The sequence below is a fragment of the Balaenoptera borealis genome (assembly GCF_965194805.1).
Source record: "Balaenoptera borealis genome assembly, chromosome: 3".
NCBI lineage: Eukaryota > Metazoa > Chordata > Mammalia > Artiodactyla > Balaenopteridae > Balaenoptera > Balaenoptera borealis.
In genome coordinates, this window is record NC_138866.1 from 59,227,740 (window position 1) to 59,243,516 (window position 15,777).

Sequence of the window (15,777 nt, forward strand, 5' to 3'; positions counted from 1 at the left end):
CTCTCTCCTCAACCTAGAATGTTTATCCTTTCTTGCCTGGCTAACTCCTACTCTTTCTTCAATATCAGGTCAAGTAAGATCTCTTCTGGGACATTTTCCCAGGCTCCTCCTCCCCACCCTCTCTACCTACCACTTCCAATCAGTCTACTAGGCAGCTCCTCCTGTATATCAGTAGCATCCTGTGGCTATTACAGCACCATATTATAATTATTGCATTTTTTTTTACTGGTGTCCTCCAACTAGAGTGAACTCCTTGAAGGCAACCACTGTTAAATTTCATCTTAAAATGTAAATGAGAAGACAAAAGTGCCTCCTCAATTATTTATTTGGTAGCAGTAGATGAGAAAAGGAACAAACATTTGTAAAAGGTCTCATGTGCCAAGTACTACAGCTAGGTCCTTTTGCAATATTTCATTTACAATAAATGAGATAGAATTTAATAGGATTTACAATAAATGAAAAAGTGGACAGATTTTAGAATTTTAGTTATGACTTGGTTAAATTCTGAGGTACTAGTTGCTTTTGCAAGATTCTCACATTACACCATTTTGAGGTCACAGCTGTCATTCAAATACTAATGATTTGCTTAAGATTAATTTTCCGTTCATATTATTTCTGAGTTAACTCTTAGTGTAATTTCCCCTGATTTGAAAAAAAAGGGGAAGGAAAAAACCCAAATGCTCAAGATCAACAAAGCTTAAGGAAAGTTTCAGAAAAAATCCTTAAAAACATCTATGCAACAAAACATTCATGTAAGGAGAAAGCTTACATGTAAGATCTTATGTAAAGAGAAATATTATGTAACACTTACATAGGGAGGATTCACTCAAACATAATTTTCAGCTTTTCCTATACTTAGTAAAATAGGTAAAATTATTGAAAAACATCTAAAACGTCAACTTACCCTTTCTGTAAGAACTACAATTGGTGAATACGCAGAATTCAGGAAATCATAAACATCAATTTGAAATAAATATTTCAGAATCTGACACTCAGAAGCATCTTCTGTCAATTTATAAATAAAAATATGTTAACACTTGATAAGATGTAATTTTGAATCTAATTTTTTCCTCACTTGCTGCATTGGAGAACAAATAGCTTGTTTCTTACCTTTTTGAGCAACATAATTTTGAGAAGACAAAGAGTAATCAGTTGAAAAGATCTGACTGTTTGACAGGGTATTTTCCACAAATGTGTCTACTTCCACTTGAGCAGGCCTTTCAGTGTCTAGTGATGTTTTTGATTTTTCATCATTATTTTCAGAAGATAGAGTTTTGAAATGTACTTCTTCATGAATTCTCATAGATAACTCTATTTTAGAGACCATATCTGCAAATAAATAAGGAGAAATGTTTTGGATTTTTTTTTACATGCTTGCTTTGTTGTGGGCTTCCTATTTTTTTTCTAGGCAGGTCATTCTTTGAATCTTGTGGGCATTGTGATACTTCATTATGGAAAGAATTCATTAAAACATAAATTTGTAGCCTCTATTATTCGCTACTTCTGATGTAATAAATTACCACACACTTAGTGGCTTAAAGGATACAAATACATTCTCTTCGAGTTCTGGAAATCAGAAATCCTACAACCAAGGTTTTGGCAGGGCTGTGTGTTCCTTCTGGAGGCTCTAGAGGAGAACCCATTTCATTGCCTTTTCTACCTTCTGAAGGGCATCTGCATCCTTTGACTCATGACCCTGTATATATGAAGATATATATGTACATCTCAAGAACTTTCATTTAAAAAGGATTACCAGGCTTCCCTGGTGACACAGTGGTTAAGAATCCGCCTGCCAATGCAGGGGACACGGGTTTGAGCCCTGGTCCAGGAAGATCACACATGCCGCGGAACAACTAAGACCGTGCACCACAACTACTAAGCCTGCGCTCTAAAGCCCGCAAGCCACAATTACTGAGCCCGCAGGCCTAGAGCTCATGCTCCACAACAAGAGAAGCCCGCACACTGCAATGAAGAGTAGACTCTGCTTGCCGCAACTAGAGAAAGCCCACGTGCAGCAACAAAGACCCAATGCAGCCAAAAATAAATAAATTTATTTTTAAAAATTTATAAATAAATTTATAAATAATAAAAATAAAAGGGATCACCCTTCCCCAAAATTAAGAAAAAAAATTAATTTGAAACATATATGTCATAATTTTACACATTTGTAATGTTGTATCATATGCATACCATGTCATCATATGCATACATGTGCATACCATGTCAAATAGCCATCAGTTTAAGACAATTCAATTTTCAAACATAGTTTAAACTGATCACCTGATTCAATGAACTAATCAAACAGGATTAAAAAAAAAAGTTCTAACTAGTTCTAGCCTGAGCTATAGTATTCAAGTAAATTGTGGGATTTATTCCTCAGTTACTTTTCAAGACAAGGATAGAAAAGTATCAGTGCAGCCCTGAAAAACAATATTAAAGAATAGTCCTAACTGAATTATTCAGTGTCTAACTTTGCTCTTTGAGTTATGAATTTAACACATGGCTTTGATGCTGTCACTTACTTAGCATTGTTTAAAAGATGAAAGTCCCAAGTAAGCAAACACATATCTGTAATTTACTAATGCCACCTGTGGATATTAAACTTAAAAATGAACAATCAACTCAGGAGTCTGAATACAATAGGACTGTTGTAAATACAGGACTCAAATAGTGATCTACAATGATGTTTAATGGCATTAGGGGAAAAAAGGCTTATTTGACAATTAATTACACCAAATTTATATGTGCCTAAATTGGTTTATTTTAAATATTGTTTTACACTGTATTTGAAATAAATATATGTGAAGAAAATGAAAATTTCATATTTGATTAATAATTATAATTAATAATAATTAATAATTAATAATAATTAATAATTATATTAATATTATAATTATATTATAATAATATATTAATTATATTAATATATTATAATAATTTCATATTTGATTAAACTTTTGAGGTATTATTTTCACATTACTTAAATCTAAGCTTTAAGATTTACATTAGAAGCCAAAACAATCTTGAAAAAGAAGAGCTGGAGGAATCAAGTTCCCTGACTTCAGACTATACTACAAAGCTACCATCATCAAAATAGTATGGTACTGGAACAAAGACACATGGATCAGTGGAACAGGATAGAGAGCCTAGAAATAGACCCATGCACTTATGGTCAATTAATCTAGAACAAAGGAGGTAAGAATATACAATGGAGAAAAGACGGTATCTTCAATAAATGGTGCTGGGAAAACTGGACAGCTACATGTAAAAGAATGAAATTAGAACATTCTCTACTACTGTATACAAAAATAAACTCAAAATGGATTAAAGACCTAAATGTAAGACTGGATACTATAAAACTCCTAGAGGAAAACATAGGCAGAACACTCTTTGACATAAATCACAACAGTATTTTGGGGGATCTGTTTCCTAGAGATGGAAATGGAAACAAAACCAAAAATAAACAAATGAGACCTAATTAAACTAAAATGCTTTGCACAGCAAAGGAAACCATAAGCAAAACAAAAAGACAACCTACGGAATGGGAGAAAATATTTGTGGATGATGCAACTGACAAGGGATTGATTTCCAAAATATACAAACAGCCCATACAGCTCAATATCAAAAAAACAAACAACCCAATCAAAAAACTGAGTGGAAGACCTAAATAGGCATTTCTCCAAAGAAGACATATGGATGGCCAAGAAGCACATGAAAAGATGTTCAATGTTGCTAATTATTAGAGAAATTCAAATCAGAAGTACAATGAGGTATCACCTCACACCAGTCAGAATGGTTATCATCAAAAACTCTACAAACAATAAATGCTGGAGAGGGTGTGGAGAAAAGGGAACCCTCTTATACTGTGGGTAGAAATGTAAACTGATGCAGCCACTATGGAGAACAGTATGGAGGTTTCTGAAAAATCTAAAAATAGAACTACCATATGATCCAACAATCCCATTCCTGGGCATATATCGGGAGAAAACTATAATTTGAAAAGATACAGGCACCCCAATGTTCATAGCAGCAATATTTACAAATAGCCAAGACATAGAAGCAACCTAAATGTCCATCGACAGATGAAGAGATAAAGAAGATGGTATGTATATACAATGGACTATTACTCAGACATAAAAAAGAATGAAATAATGCCATTTGCAGCAGCATTGATGGACCTAGAGATTATCATATTAAATGAAGTCAGAGAAAGACAAATATCATATGATATCACTTATATGTGGAGTCTCAAAAATGATACAGATGAACTTATTTACAAAACAAAAGTAGACTCACAGACATAGAAAACAAATTTATGGTTACCAAAGGGAAAAGCGGGGGAGAGATAAATTAGGAATTTGGGATTAACGGTTATACACTACTGTATATAAAATGGATAAACAACAAGGTCCTAATGTATAGCACAGGGAACTATATTCAATACCTTATAATAACCTAATATAGAAAAGAATCTGAAAAAGAATATACATATATTCTTATACATATATATATTCAGTTATATATGTATAACTGAATCACTTTGCTGTACACTTGAAACATTGTAAATCAACAATACTTCAATTAAAAAAAGTACATTAGATACAGATATGACTTTCTTACAATTATTAATAAATTAATAAACAGAATTTTAATTCAAATAAAATAATGAATAGTTTTCATATTTAACTGTACTTGGGAAATTCATTATTTAAATAAGCTCAGTTTGGAGTCCTTTTGTAAAATAGTTATTAATATTGTAATATAAATAATTGTTCCCTAATTTATCTGTTTTGTAAATTCTTATGTCAGGATATTAGCTTTTTGTAAATGTGGTTATCTCAAGCCTCAGCTTTTCACAAATACTTATTCAAGATCAGTGATTCATTTTCCTTATGCACTCTTTCTAAATAAGTCAAGTTTTCATTTGTTATTGCCTAAAAGAGTTGTTGAAATTATCTGAAAATATTGGCTATTTTAGCTATTTCTCCAATATTGAGAAAATAGAGTCTGTGGTTTTATCTGAATCCCTCTTTCAGTATCCTTTTTTTTTTTTTTTAGTATTTATTTATTTATTTATTTATTTATTTGGCTGTGTCGGGTCTTAGTTGTAGCACTCGGGATCTTTGTTGCGACATGCGGGATCTTCCGTTGCCCCGTGCGGGCTCTTCGTTGGGGCTCGGAGGCTCTAGAGCGCCCGGGTTTAGTTGTCCTGCAGCATGTGAGATCTTAGTTCCCCAACCAGGGATCAAATCCGAGTCCCCCAGCATTGGAAGACGGATTCTTAAACAAACACTGCACCACCAGGGAAGTCCCTAGTATACTTTTTTTAAAACAAACTTTGCATGACCCCAGCTTGTTTTTCATTTAATTAATAGTGAAATGTTTTGAAGTATTTATATAGTAAGACATCTTTTTTCTGAAACTTGAAGGAATTTCTTAACATTTTTATAAAAGTCCCTCAAAACTAGTTATAATTGCATAAATGCCCTGTTCTCATTTGACTATCTACCAAGTTATTCATATTTAGAAATTCTCCCAGCATCACTATATGAAATGATAAATAAATTCTACTAAAATGATATTCAGAATGCCCTGAAGTTTCTATAAATAAGCTCTAAAATATTTTTATATATCTATATTTTGAATACTGTATTTCTGGGTCTGATATTGTTTTCTTTTAGTCTCTCTTCTTTCCAATTATTCATCTGCTTTTTCACAAATATTCCCTTAGGATCTAACAAGCTTAGAACAAAATAATTTCCTCTAGCCTTTGAAAATCTAGGTCTCTAATGTTTTCAGTCATGAAAATCATCACACCACGTTTCTTATTTAGAAAAGGGTTAGAATCTAAAGTCTATATTCTGGTTGAGGATGTTGATCAAGTAAAGAACTCATATTTTCTAGAATATTAAGAGAAATAACATATAGTTCTTCTGGAAATTCAAGATAATCAACCAGTACCAGTGAAATGTGTTTCCTTCTGAGTTTGCAACATTGTTGATCTCTTCTTGTGAAAGTTTTTCTGTCATTCTAGGATTTGATTGTTTCTGTATTATTGGCCAATATTTGTTGAGTTTCTAATCTGTCCATCATGGAGACATCAGAATGGAGATGTGGGAAAGTCATGTTATATAATTCTTTACTTAAAATATTATCCACTTGTTTTTAATCATAGGAGTTGCTAGATACCTGGACATCTAGATCTAGAAGTATCCTCTGATACTCTGCTCTCTTCTGTTGCCCTCTGTTGATCTCCCAGAATTGAGAGACTTGAGGAAGAAAGCTGAAAACTTTTTACATTGTTTTTGCTTGAGTTTCCTTATTATCTTGTACAGTTAAAGAAAACCCTTGTTATCATAGCTCTTCTTGGGGGGAGGAGCTATAGATCTAGAATAAAATATCATTCAAGAATCAAGACAATTTTAAATTACCTTAGCTTAGGTTTCTAAGAACACCATTCAGATATAGCTATATTGGGAAGGTGTAAATGAACTGAGTGCAAATAAGAAAAAATTCTCACCTAACAGAACAGGAAGTCAATGAACATCATCTAAAATAGGTTACTCAAAGAAGAATATAAATATTTTATTTAGAAAATAGAGATAAACACTAAAGGAAATTTTCTTTAAAAAATAAAGGAAATTATTTTCCCTGGGACAGAGGTAGAAGTAGAAACGGACAGAGGGAACAGCAATTGCTTTTGTTAAAACAAAACAAAACAAAACAAAACAAAACCTTAGCACTATTTATATTTTTAACCTGTTTACGTATAATAGTTTGATTAAAACTTATTGTAAAATACCTTGAGATCTCCTTGAAACATCCATATATAGCCAATCATTCTTTGTCCCTTGGGATTTATTTTATGATATTAAGATCTACTAAATCCCAGAGTAAACCAGAAATTGATAAAAGGGTGATTGATAAAGTTGTTGTTGATTATTGAGTATTTTGAGAAATATGGATTCCTGGATGTTTCATGTGATTTGCACTTTTAAAAATAGATTATGTTTAACGTATGGACACCAAGCGGGGAAAGTGGTGGGGTGGAGGGGTGGTGGTGTGATGAATTGGGAGATTGGGATTGACGTATATACACTAATATGTATAAAATAGATAACTAATAAGAACCTGCTGTATAAAAAATTTTTAAATAGATTATATTTTAAAAAGAAATCATATTATAGATATTTTTATACTAACCTGGCTGACTGTATCCGTTTTTCAACATCATATCTTCCGTATTATCTGCGGGGTAATACTCAACTGAAAATTCTTCTCTTTTATCATTTTCACCTCCATTATTTTCATCCAGTGTCTCTTTGGGAGATGGCAATTCTGTCTCCTTTAGAATGTTCTGGAAGTTCCAGGGGTTGTCAAAAGTATACAAGAACTTTTTAAAATACGGTAAAGTATCAGAATCATCTGTTTTCTCTAAGACCATTTTCTTGCCTATTTGATTTTCAGTTTCCATAATTTTTGTTATTTTTATTTCTTGTTCCTTATCAGTGTCAAATTCACTTGTTGGAGGATGTCCATGTTTATCTCCCCCACCTTCTTCTTCATTTTTTCCATCATCTGATATAATTTTACCTTCATTAGCATATGCAAATCCTAGCATAGCAAAACCAAAATCAAACCAACTTGGCTTGAGAATTGAGCTATCATTAGTGATTGTGTCTTCTTTTTCTGTTAATATTTCTGTACATGGAACAGTGGGTTCTTCCTCAGAGGATATGGAACTAGGAACATCTTGTAATGGTGGGTTGCTTTCTTTGGACAATAATTCAAGCCCTGTATCCTCACCCCCAAAACCAAAATAACTTGTAAATCCACCACCAAACCAACCAGTGTCTTGAGGATTGAGGATGTGCTCTGACTCAGACACTAGTTCAGACTCTTTCTTTGGCACTGAATCAAATTCTGATTCAAGTTCTTGCTTATGTTCTGTTTGGGGCTCACCATTGTTTAATCCCTCTGGGTCATTCTCATCTTCCACTGGTATTTTTCTACTTCGAAATGAGCTTTCTTCTAGAGGTTCAGTAACTGATTCAAAAGTCTTTTCTCCAGCTTGGTCCTTTCCAAATCCAAACCATCCTTTCACTTCAGGAATGGCTGAGGATGGTGGGACATGATCCCCTTCTGGAATAGGATACTGTTCCACATTTCCAGCTTCTACTGCTTCCCAGTCCTTTGATTCACTAGTACTTCTGATATCTTCAGGAGCCTCTGATGCTGGAAATTGGTCTTCAAACAAAGTACTTTCAGAAGTTGAATAAAAGCCAAGGTCTATCTGAAAATCACTTTCATATACTCTAGATTTGGGTTCCTTGTCTTCTTCATATGGATATGTATTTTCACCATTATCACTGTTTAACTCACTATCTTCATTTTCAAATGTGTAGCTTATTCCAAGAAGACAGAGAAAGTCAGATTCCTGAAAGAAAAAAAGTTACGATTGACATTAATATATAAAAACTCCTTGTTTCTCTGAAATCATTTAAAATGGATGAGTATGATTTTCCCAAGGCCACACAACTAGCTCAACAGCAGAGCAAAAACTCCTAATCTCAAACACTTGTATCATAACTGACTTTTCAAGGTTAATGATATAAACCTAAATGAAAATCCTCTTGAATTAGGATTTATTTATTATCAAATAATTGAAGAACTTCAGAAGCAGAGGCAATCAAGTATTGAGTATATTCTGCAAATAAACTCTAGTGAACAGGTGTACATGGCCACAAAATCTTGCTCCTGGTAAGGGTACACTGAATGGACATATGCAGCTGTGCAGCGCTTTCAGGGAGGGGAATTTACAGCACATGGTCACAGCTCAGACAAACCAAAGACTCTAAGGCATGAAGGCCTGGTTAGAAGTTGCACTAAAAAAACTTCTTTTTTTTGGCTGCGTTGGGTTGCAGCTGCGGCACGCGGGCTTCTCTCTGCTTGTGGCATGCGGGCTCCAGGGCACATGGGCTCTGTAGTTCGCGGCACGCAGGTTGAGCCGCGCGAGCTCAGTGGTTGTAGTGTGCGGGTTCAGTTGCCCCGTGGCATGTGGGATCTTAATCCCCCGACCAGGGATCGGACTGGTGTCCCCTGCATTGGAAGGCAGATTCTTTACCACTGGACCACTGGGGAAGTCCTCACTTAGACTTCTTTTATTGAGATATTGCATGTAGCCGATGGAAGCAGTGATCCCCTTGCTCATGTCACAAAACAACCAAATCATCAAGAAGAAAAATGGTGAAGCTATTTTTTTTTTTATCTGAAGGTATGAAACAGTGATATACACTGCTCTTTGAATATCACCATTATGAAATGAGAATAAAGCTCAGAATTTTACAAAAATAAACTTCAGGGCTTCCCTGGTGGCGCAGTGGTTGAGAGTCTGCCTGCCAGTGCAGGGGACACAGGTTCGAGCCCTGGTCTGGGAAGATCCCACATGCCGCGGAGCAACTGGGCCCGTGAGCCACAACTACTGAGCCTGCGCGTCTGGAGCCTGTGCTCCGCAACAAGAGAGGCCGCGATAGTGAGAGGCCCGCGCACTGCGATGAAGAGCGGCCCCCGCTCTCCACAACTAGAGAAAGCCCTCGCACAGAAACGAAGACCCAGCACAGCCAAAAATAAAAATAAATTTAAAAAATAAAAATAAAAAAAAATAATAAACTTCAGAATTGCAATTTTACAGTATTTTTTGGCATTGCAACATAGTAGGTGATTAACAACAGACGCTGGAGCCAAACACTCTGGGTTCAAATCCTAATCCTGCCGTTTACTAGCTCTGTGACCTTGGGCGAATAGGATGACCTTTCTATGCCTCAGTCTCCTCATCTGTAAAATGAGAATAATGACAGTACCTACCTTATAGGGGTGTTGTGAGGATTAAATGAATCAAGTAATTAAAATAGCAACTGTCTCTAGTAAATACTAGCCTAATCTAGCCCAAGGTTACACTACCCCAGATGAGCCAGTCATGCAAGGATAAAAAGGCCCAACCCCTTGCCCCTATTCAGAACAACCCTGAAAGGCCATTCCAGCTTCAAAGCTCCTTATGGAATCACCTGAAACCTTTGTTGCAACCGGATCACAGTTCAACTTCTCTGTCTGCCCAATCCTGCTTTTCCTTGTATTCCCTCACAGGTGCTATTCCGAAGAGTACTCCCTAGTAAACCTCTTGGATGCAAAGATCCATCTTGGAGTCTATTTCCCAGGGAACTTGACCTAAGAATTTGGGCCCTCTAGGGACTTCTCTGGTGGTTCAGTGGGTAAGACTCCGTGCTCCCAACGCAGGGGGCCCGGGTTCGATCCCTGGTCGGGGAACTAGATCCCACATGCATGCTGCAACTAAGACCCGGTGCAGCCTAAATAAAAACATGTTTTTTAAAAAATAAAGAATTTGGGCTTTCTATATGCTTACTATGTGCTCTGCACTGTGCCAGGTGCTGAAATTCTACAGTAAACAATAGAAAAACGTAATTATAAATTGTGATAAGTGCTATGTAGGAAGTAAACAGGAAGCTGTGATTAAGAAGCAGTAATTCCTTTAGAATCATCATGGAAGAGCTCTCTGAGGCACTGATGTTTAAGCTGTGACCTAAAGGATAAGAAGGAACTAACCAGGTGAAGAACTTAGGCGAAGCATTCCGAACAGAGAGAACAGCCCATTTGGGTTTCTGGGCTAGGAAAGAGCTTGGCATGTTCTAAGAACTATCAATAGGCCAGTGTGGCCAGGAGCATAGTGAGTGCGGGGAGAGTGGCACGTGACAGGGTCAGCAGCGGGGGCAGGAGCAGATCATGTAGAGCCAGGGTAAGGATTCAGGGCTTGATTCCAGGTTCAATGCAAAGCCATAAAAAGGCTTTAAACCAAGCGAATGACATGATCTGATTTCTTTGTTTTTGTATCTGTAAGATCCATTGCTGTCTGGAGAATGAATTGGAAGAGGGCAAAAGTAGGGGCAAGGAGACCCGTTAGAAACCTACTGCAGTGTTCTACTCAAGAGATAATGATGCTTTGAGTCAGGGCTATGGGGAGAGTAAAAATGAAGAGAAGACAGATATATTTTGGAGACAGAACTGACGGGACCAGTAGTTATACAGTGAATAGACAGTTAATCCCAGAATTTTTGCTGGAAAAGAGCCAGATAATAGTTTACTTAACTAGGCAGACTGACTTCACACTGACCTCATGTAAGGTAAATAGGCTTAACCTGGAATGTGAATTAAATGGGCTAATCAAATTCACATATTGAAGAGTCACCTTCTGATTCCCATTCTCATTATCAAGCCCAGCATTATCAAGTTCATTTAAAACTCCAACAGCAAAAGAGGTTTACAGATATGAGACCTAGAGAGTGTGGTGGGAAATAAACTCTGTCCCAGTAGGACAATAACATTAGTAATAATATCTAACACTTACATAGCACTTACTAAGTGCTGTTCTATGTACTTTACATATGCTCATTTTTTGCTCAATAAATTTGTTGAGGTAGCACTATATCATAATCATCATCTTCATTTTACAGATGAGAAAAAAGGCACACAAGACCACATGGCAACTAAGTGGCTGAGTCAGGCTTTCAACCCAGTCTACCTCCAGAATCCATGCTCTTAACCACTACACTCTACTGCCTGTTAATTTTTCAGTAAGCAAAATCCTTGTCATCAATCCCGTCTTACCTGATTTTATTCACATACTCAAACTATTCCTAGAGTGAGTTTTCAGACTATTTTATATATCCACTATGTAAGATGTATAACTGATGGGCACTTATACCACAGAAAACTGTTTTAGCCAAAAAAATTTTAAATTCAATTAATAACCGATAAAGCAACTATACTCCAATATCAATTAATAAAAATAAATAAATAAAATAAAATAAATAATACATTCATTAAAAAAGAAGAAAAAAAAACTATTGGTAATTGGAAAAGAGAATTCTTGGGTGTTTACAACAACTATTTCTTTTGTTAGAGAAAATAAAATATAAATTTTCTCTAATAAATAAATAAATAAATTCAATTAATAACTGAAATGAGTTTACTCACTTTTGTTGATATTTCAACTTCCTCAGATATGAACACCTCTTCAATCTGGACTGCATCTCTGGGAAAATACCCAAAGTCCTTTCCTTTCTATCAAAATGAAGAATGAAGATTAGCAAGTAAGAGTGATCAAAGCAATAATAGCCATTGAGTCTGATTTTGTTTCATGTCCTTGGCTTTCATCTATTTCAAATTACAAACATTAACGGCTTTCATTTACCATCTAAAAGAAAGTCAGTGAAATCATATTCCTTTTGCTACTCGACAGAACAGTATAAATCTGAGGGAACAAAGGGTCAAGCTATAAAATGCCACTTTTTCAGATTTCAGAGGGAAAACCACACATTTTCTTTCTTTTTTCTGTTCTTAATGACCTTTCTTGCCCAGGTGGACCACAGATTTACACTAGTAAACCTGGAATATCAAAAAGCAAGAGAATGGTGACTGTAGCCAAGCAAGATGGAGCTGTGACATATGCAGCATTTTCAGGATGTCAAAATTGGGTAAGATGTTTAAACTCTGAAGGGCTGAGGTGGATTCATCAAGATAGTAAGGATCTATGAGTCTTCCAGGGTGCATTTGGTTCCATACAACTTTTCTGAGGGTACCTTGGTAGCAGAGATCCTCTCAATCCGGTTCAAGTGCATACAAGATGTCCCCCAAGAGTGAAGGCTTCACATAACCACTCTCAGCCCATTTCCCATCCCTGTCAAAGTTTAAAGAGCATATTTCTTTTGGCCTTTTGATTCAGCACCATTATACCTCAACTGTGATTCTTCCAGCTCACCAGTTGCTGCAATTATTTGGAAACCGAAGGAATGAACTCCACAGTGTGGCTTCTTTTTCTTGGCCATGCCAGTGGGGCTTAGTTCCCTGGCCAGGGATTGAACCCGGGCCCTCTGGCAATGAAAGCCCAGAGTCCTAACCACACAGTGTGGCTTCTTAAACAGTTATCTGCCTGGAGTAGACATCTAAGGCACAAAACCAAGTGTGCTTGAAACTTCACCATGGCTCCACACATTACATGCTGCTTTTGTGTGGAACTATCATTTTCACACATAGTAAACAAGAAAGAATGCTTTCTTTTCCTCTTATGATACTTACTGTGTCATTTTCCTTATAGTTGCATTGGATACCTCCCATGCATTCAAGACAGAGAAATGGCATGTTTAAGGCACCATAAGCAGTAAGAAGTCTTGGGAGCTGCAAAGTCCAGGTAAACAATTCTGGCCAACAACAGTCTGAGGTTCAGTCATGTAGCCCCTCATGCTAAAAAGCAGGATAGACCCAAATAGAATCTGCTCCTTCAAATAAAGATCACAGAGGCTACACAGGGAAGAGATCTTATGCATACGTGATATGGAAATGATGTAGGTATCAGGTTGGTCATGCTTGTTCAGCTTGGGAGTAAAATCACTTGTCATAGCATCTTTTCATTCTAAAGCATGATATAATCTAAGATACAAACCTATATTCAACTGAAAATATTAATCATTAATTTTTCTATGTTGTATATTCAGAGAGGTGATTCAGGCATCTAGGCATTTCAGTGTAATAGGACTTTGGGCCAAATAGTAGTCTCTCTCAGTTATTCTTTTCCTCCATGAAAAATTCATATACCTCACTTCCCTAGGCTACTAATCTTTCTGAGGATCTCTTCAATAGCAACTCAGTCCTTTATTTGCTCAGAAAGTCATGTCTTTTTTTTTTTTTTTTTTTTTTGGCCAAGTAGGATCTTAGTTCCCCAACCAGGGAATGAAACTGCGCCCTCGGCAATGAAAGCGCAGAGTCCTAACCATTGGACCATCAGGGAATTCCCAAGACATGTCTTTTAATCTGATTAACTAAAACTTCCCAGTCTCTCTTAAACTTGGCCATTGGTAACACCAAGGGATGGCTGGGGTTACCTAGTCATCCCATAATCTCCATTGGCCCCGCTAAAGTCTCTCCAAATAAATATAAAACCTAAGTTCAAAAACTATGCATGCTGTGTAAAAGTAATTTCAAGGCACTCTTAAGCCTTCATCCCAACCAGACTGGCTTCCCCAAAGCTACTTTTTATAGAAATTCTGGAACCAACACTGAACATGACCATTTTTTTGTTTGTTTGTTTAAATATGTTAAGGGTTTTTAATATATATATAAAATACTTTTAAATTCTTAAAGTTCCTTTAGAGATGAACACCAGGCATCCTTGTGCAAGCTAGTCATTTATTCTGTATTCAATTTGTAAGATTAGATACTTACACTTCCTGCCCACAAATCTTCCCTTTCTCCTGCGAGTTTAACATAAACGGATATCTCTTCTCCCTTAGTGAAGTTCAGGTATCGACAGTCAGGTCCTCTGTAATCTCTTATGGCTAAGACTCTGCTTATTAAAGCTATGTAAACATGCAGAGAAAAACACACAGTAGAGAAGGGAAGGAAAAGATAATTAGTTTTCTTCTGGCACCTACTATACTCCAGGCATCATGATAAACTCTTTCATACCTTTTATTACTGCTATTATTAAATCCTCAAAACAGACCTATGAGGTAAATAATCTCATCTCAGACTAAAAAATGAGCCTTTAATTAACTATCAAAGAGTTGGTCACACACCCGATAAATGGTGGAGCCAGATTTGAACTGAAGTTCTTTTCACTGCAACACCCGCCTTCTGTATTCTGAGTTTTCTTTCTGTTTTTTCCTAAGCCTTTCTAAAAACCCATCAGTCTTTCTTCATGGACAACTCATATCCTACTTCCGCTATAAGACAACCCTAATTGGTCCAGCCTACTCTGCCGCTTCTCTGAATTTCAATATTATCTATTATCCTCATGTTGTATTACTATTTACTGTTTCATATTGACCTGTCTTGTCATCATTCACTAGAATGAAAATCCCTGGAGGACAAGAAACTTATTTTACATTTCATTTTATCCCTCTTAGATACACACCCCTCATCCCCCAGACCCAGCACATAATAGGCCCTTAATAACTATGAATGATCATAACCACATATGCTAGATTCAGCCCTTCAGCACATAAAGTAATGTACATACCTTATTAACGATTATAATTATACTGGCATATGTAAAACCTTTGCATTAAGTCATGCAATTAAAGTTAAAAAACTTTTATCAATTACTATAAATTTGAATGTTCTCTTTCTTTCCATGTTATGTGCCTAGCCCTAGGAAACTAAAATGAGGTTGTAAAGAAGGAAAGAAAAATTGCTATAATAATATTATTATAAAGCATCATCTAGTAAACATTCTCTATATATTAAATTATGTATCCAAATGATTAAGGAAAATGTTTACACATAAAAAATTTACTTTTAAATCATTTATGTTCATACTAATAATATTTTGCATTTTTAATTACGTGTTGCAAATTCGAAGTAATTCTCACATACTGGAGGGATAGAACAATATAAAGCAATTCTAACATGCTGGGATGCTATTCATTTTGTACCATAATGCCAATTTCAGAAAATAAGTTCTTAAGCAATAAAATGAAAATTAATTTCTCTTTGTAGAAGAGGAAGTTTAATATTCAAAGATATAAATAAAATTATGTACTCTTAACACTGATTTCAGTATTTTTGCATAATAAGGGAACACAGAAATAATTAATGTTTGATAAAGTTTACACAATAAATCATGACGGTTTGAAATAAAAACAGTCTTAGAAAACTCATGAGAATCAGAAACTTCTGATTGTGAAATAGAAACTAAAAACTGTAAGG

The 15,777-nt window shown here is 35.7% G+C and overlaps 1 protein-coding gene and 1 long non-coding RNA gene across 8 annotated transcripts in view; one reads left to right on the forward strand and one right to left on the reverse strand.

Annotated features, from left to right (window-relative positions):
- LOC309625132 overlaps positions 1-15,777 on the forward strand; it is a 359,632-nt gene that overhangs the window by 314,099 nt on the left and 29,756 nt on the right. The gene's annotated exons all lie outside the window — the stretch shown is intronic.
- MIA2 (MIA SH3 domain ER export factor 2) overlaps positions 1-15,777 on the reverse strand; it is a 112,338-nt gene that overhangs the window by 88,271 nt on the left and 8,290 nt on the right. For 5 of the 7 annotated variants that reach the window (XR_014242307.1, XM_082384076.1, XM_082384077.1 and 2 more), the window contains exons 2-6: positions 14,293-14,426; positions 12,049-12,135; positions 7,204-8,437; positions 1,111-1,329; positions 905-1,005 (exon numbers count right to left, since the gene is read on the reverse strand). Coding sequence is in view for 5 of the 7 variants with exons in the window: in XM_082384076.1 (XP_082240202.1) it covers positions 905-1,005; positions 1,111-1,329; positions 7,204-8,437; positions 12,049-12,135; positions 14,293-14,426 (1,775 nt within the window). In the remaining 2 variants the exon portion in view is untranslated. Of the gene's footprint in view, positions 1-904; positions 1,006-1,110; positions 1,330-7,203; positions 8,438-12,048; positions 12,136-13,149; positions 13,315-14,292; positions 14,427-15,777 lie in introns of those variants that run through there. The other 2 variants (XM_082384078.1, XM_082384068.1) reach the window with 2 other exon arrangements.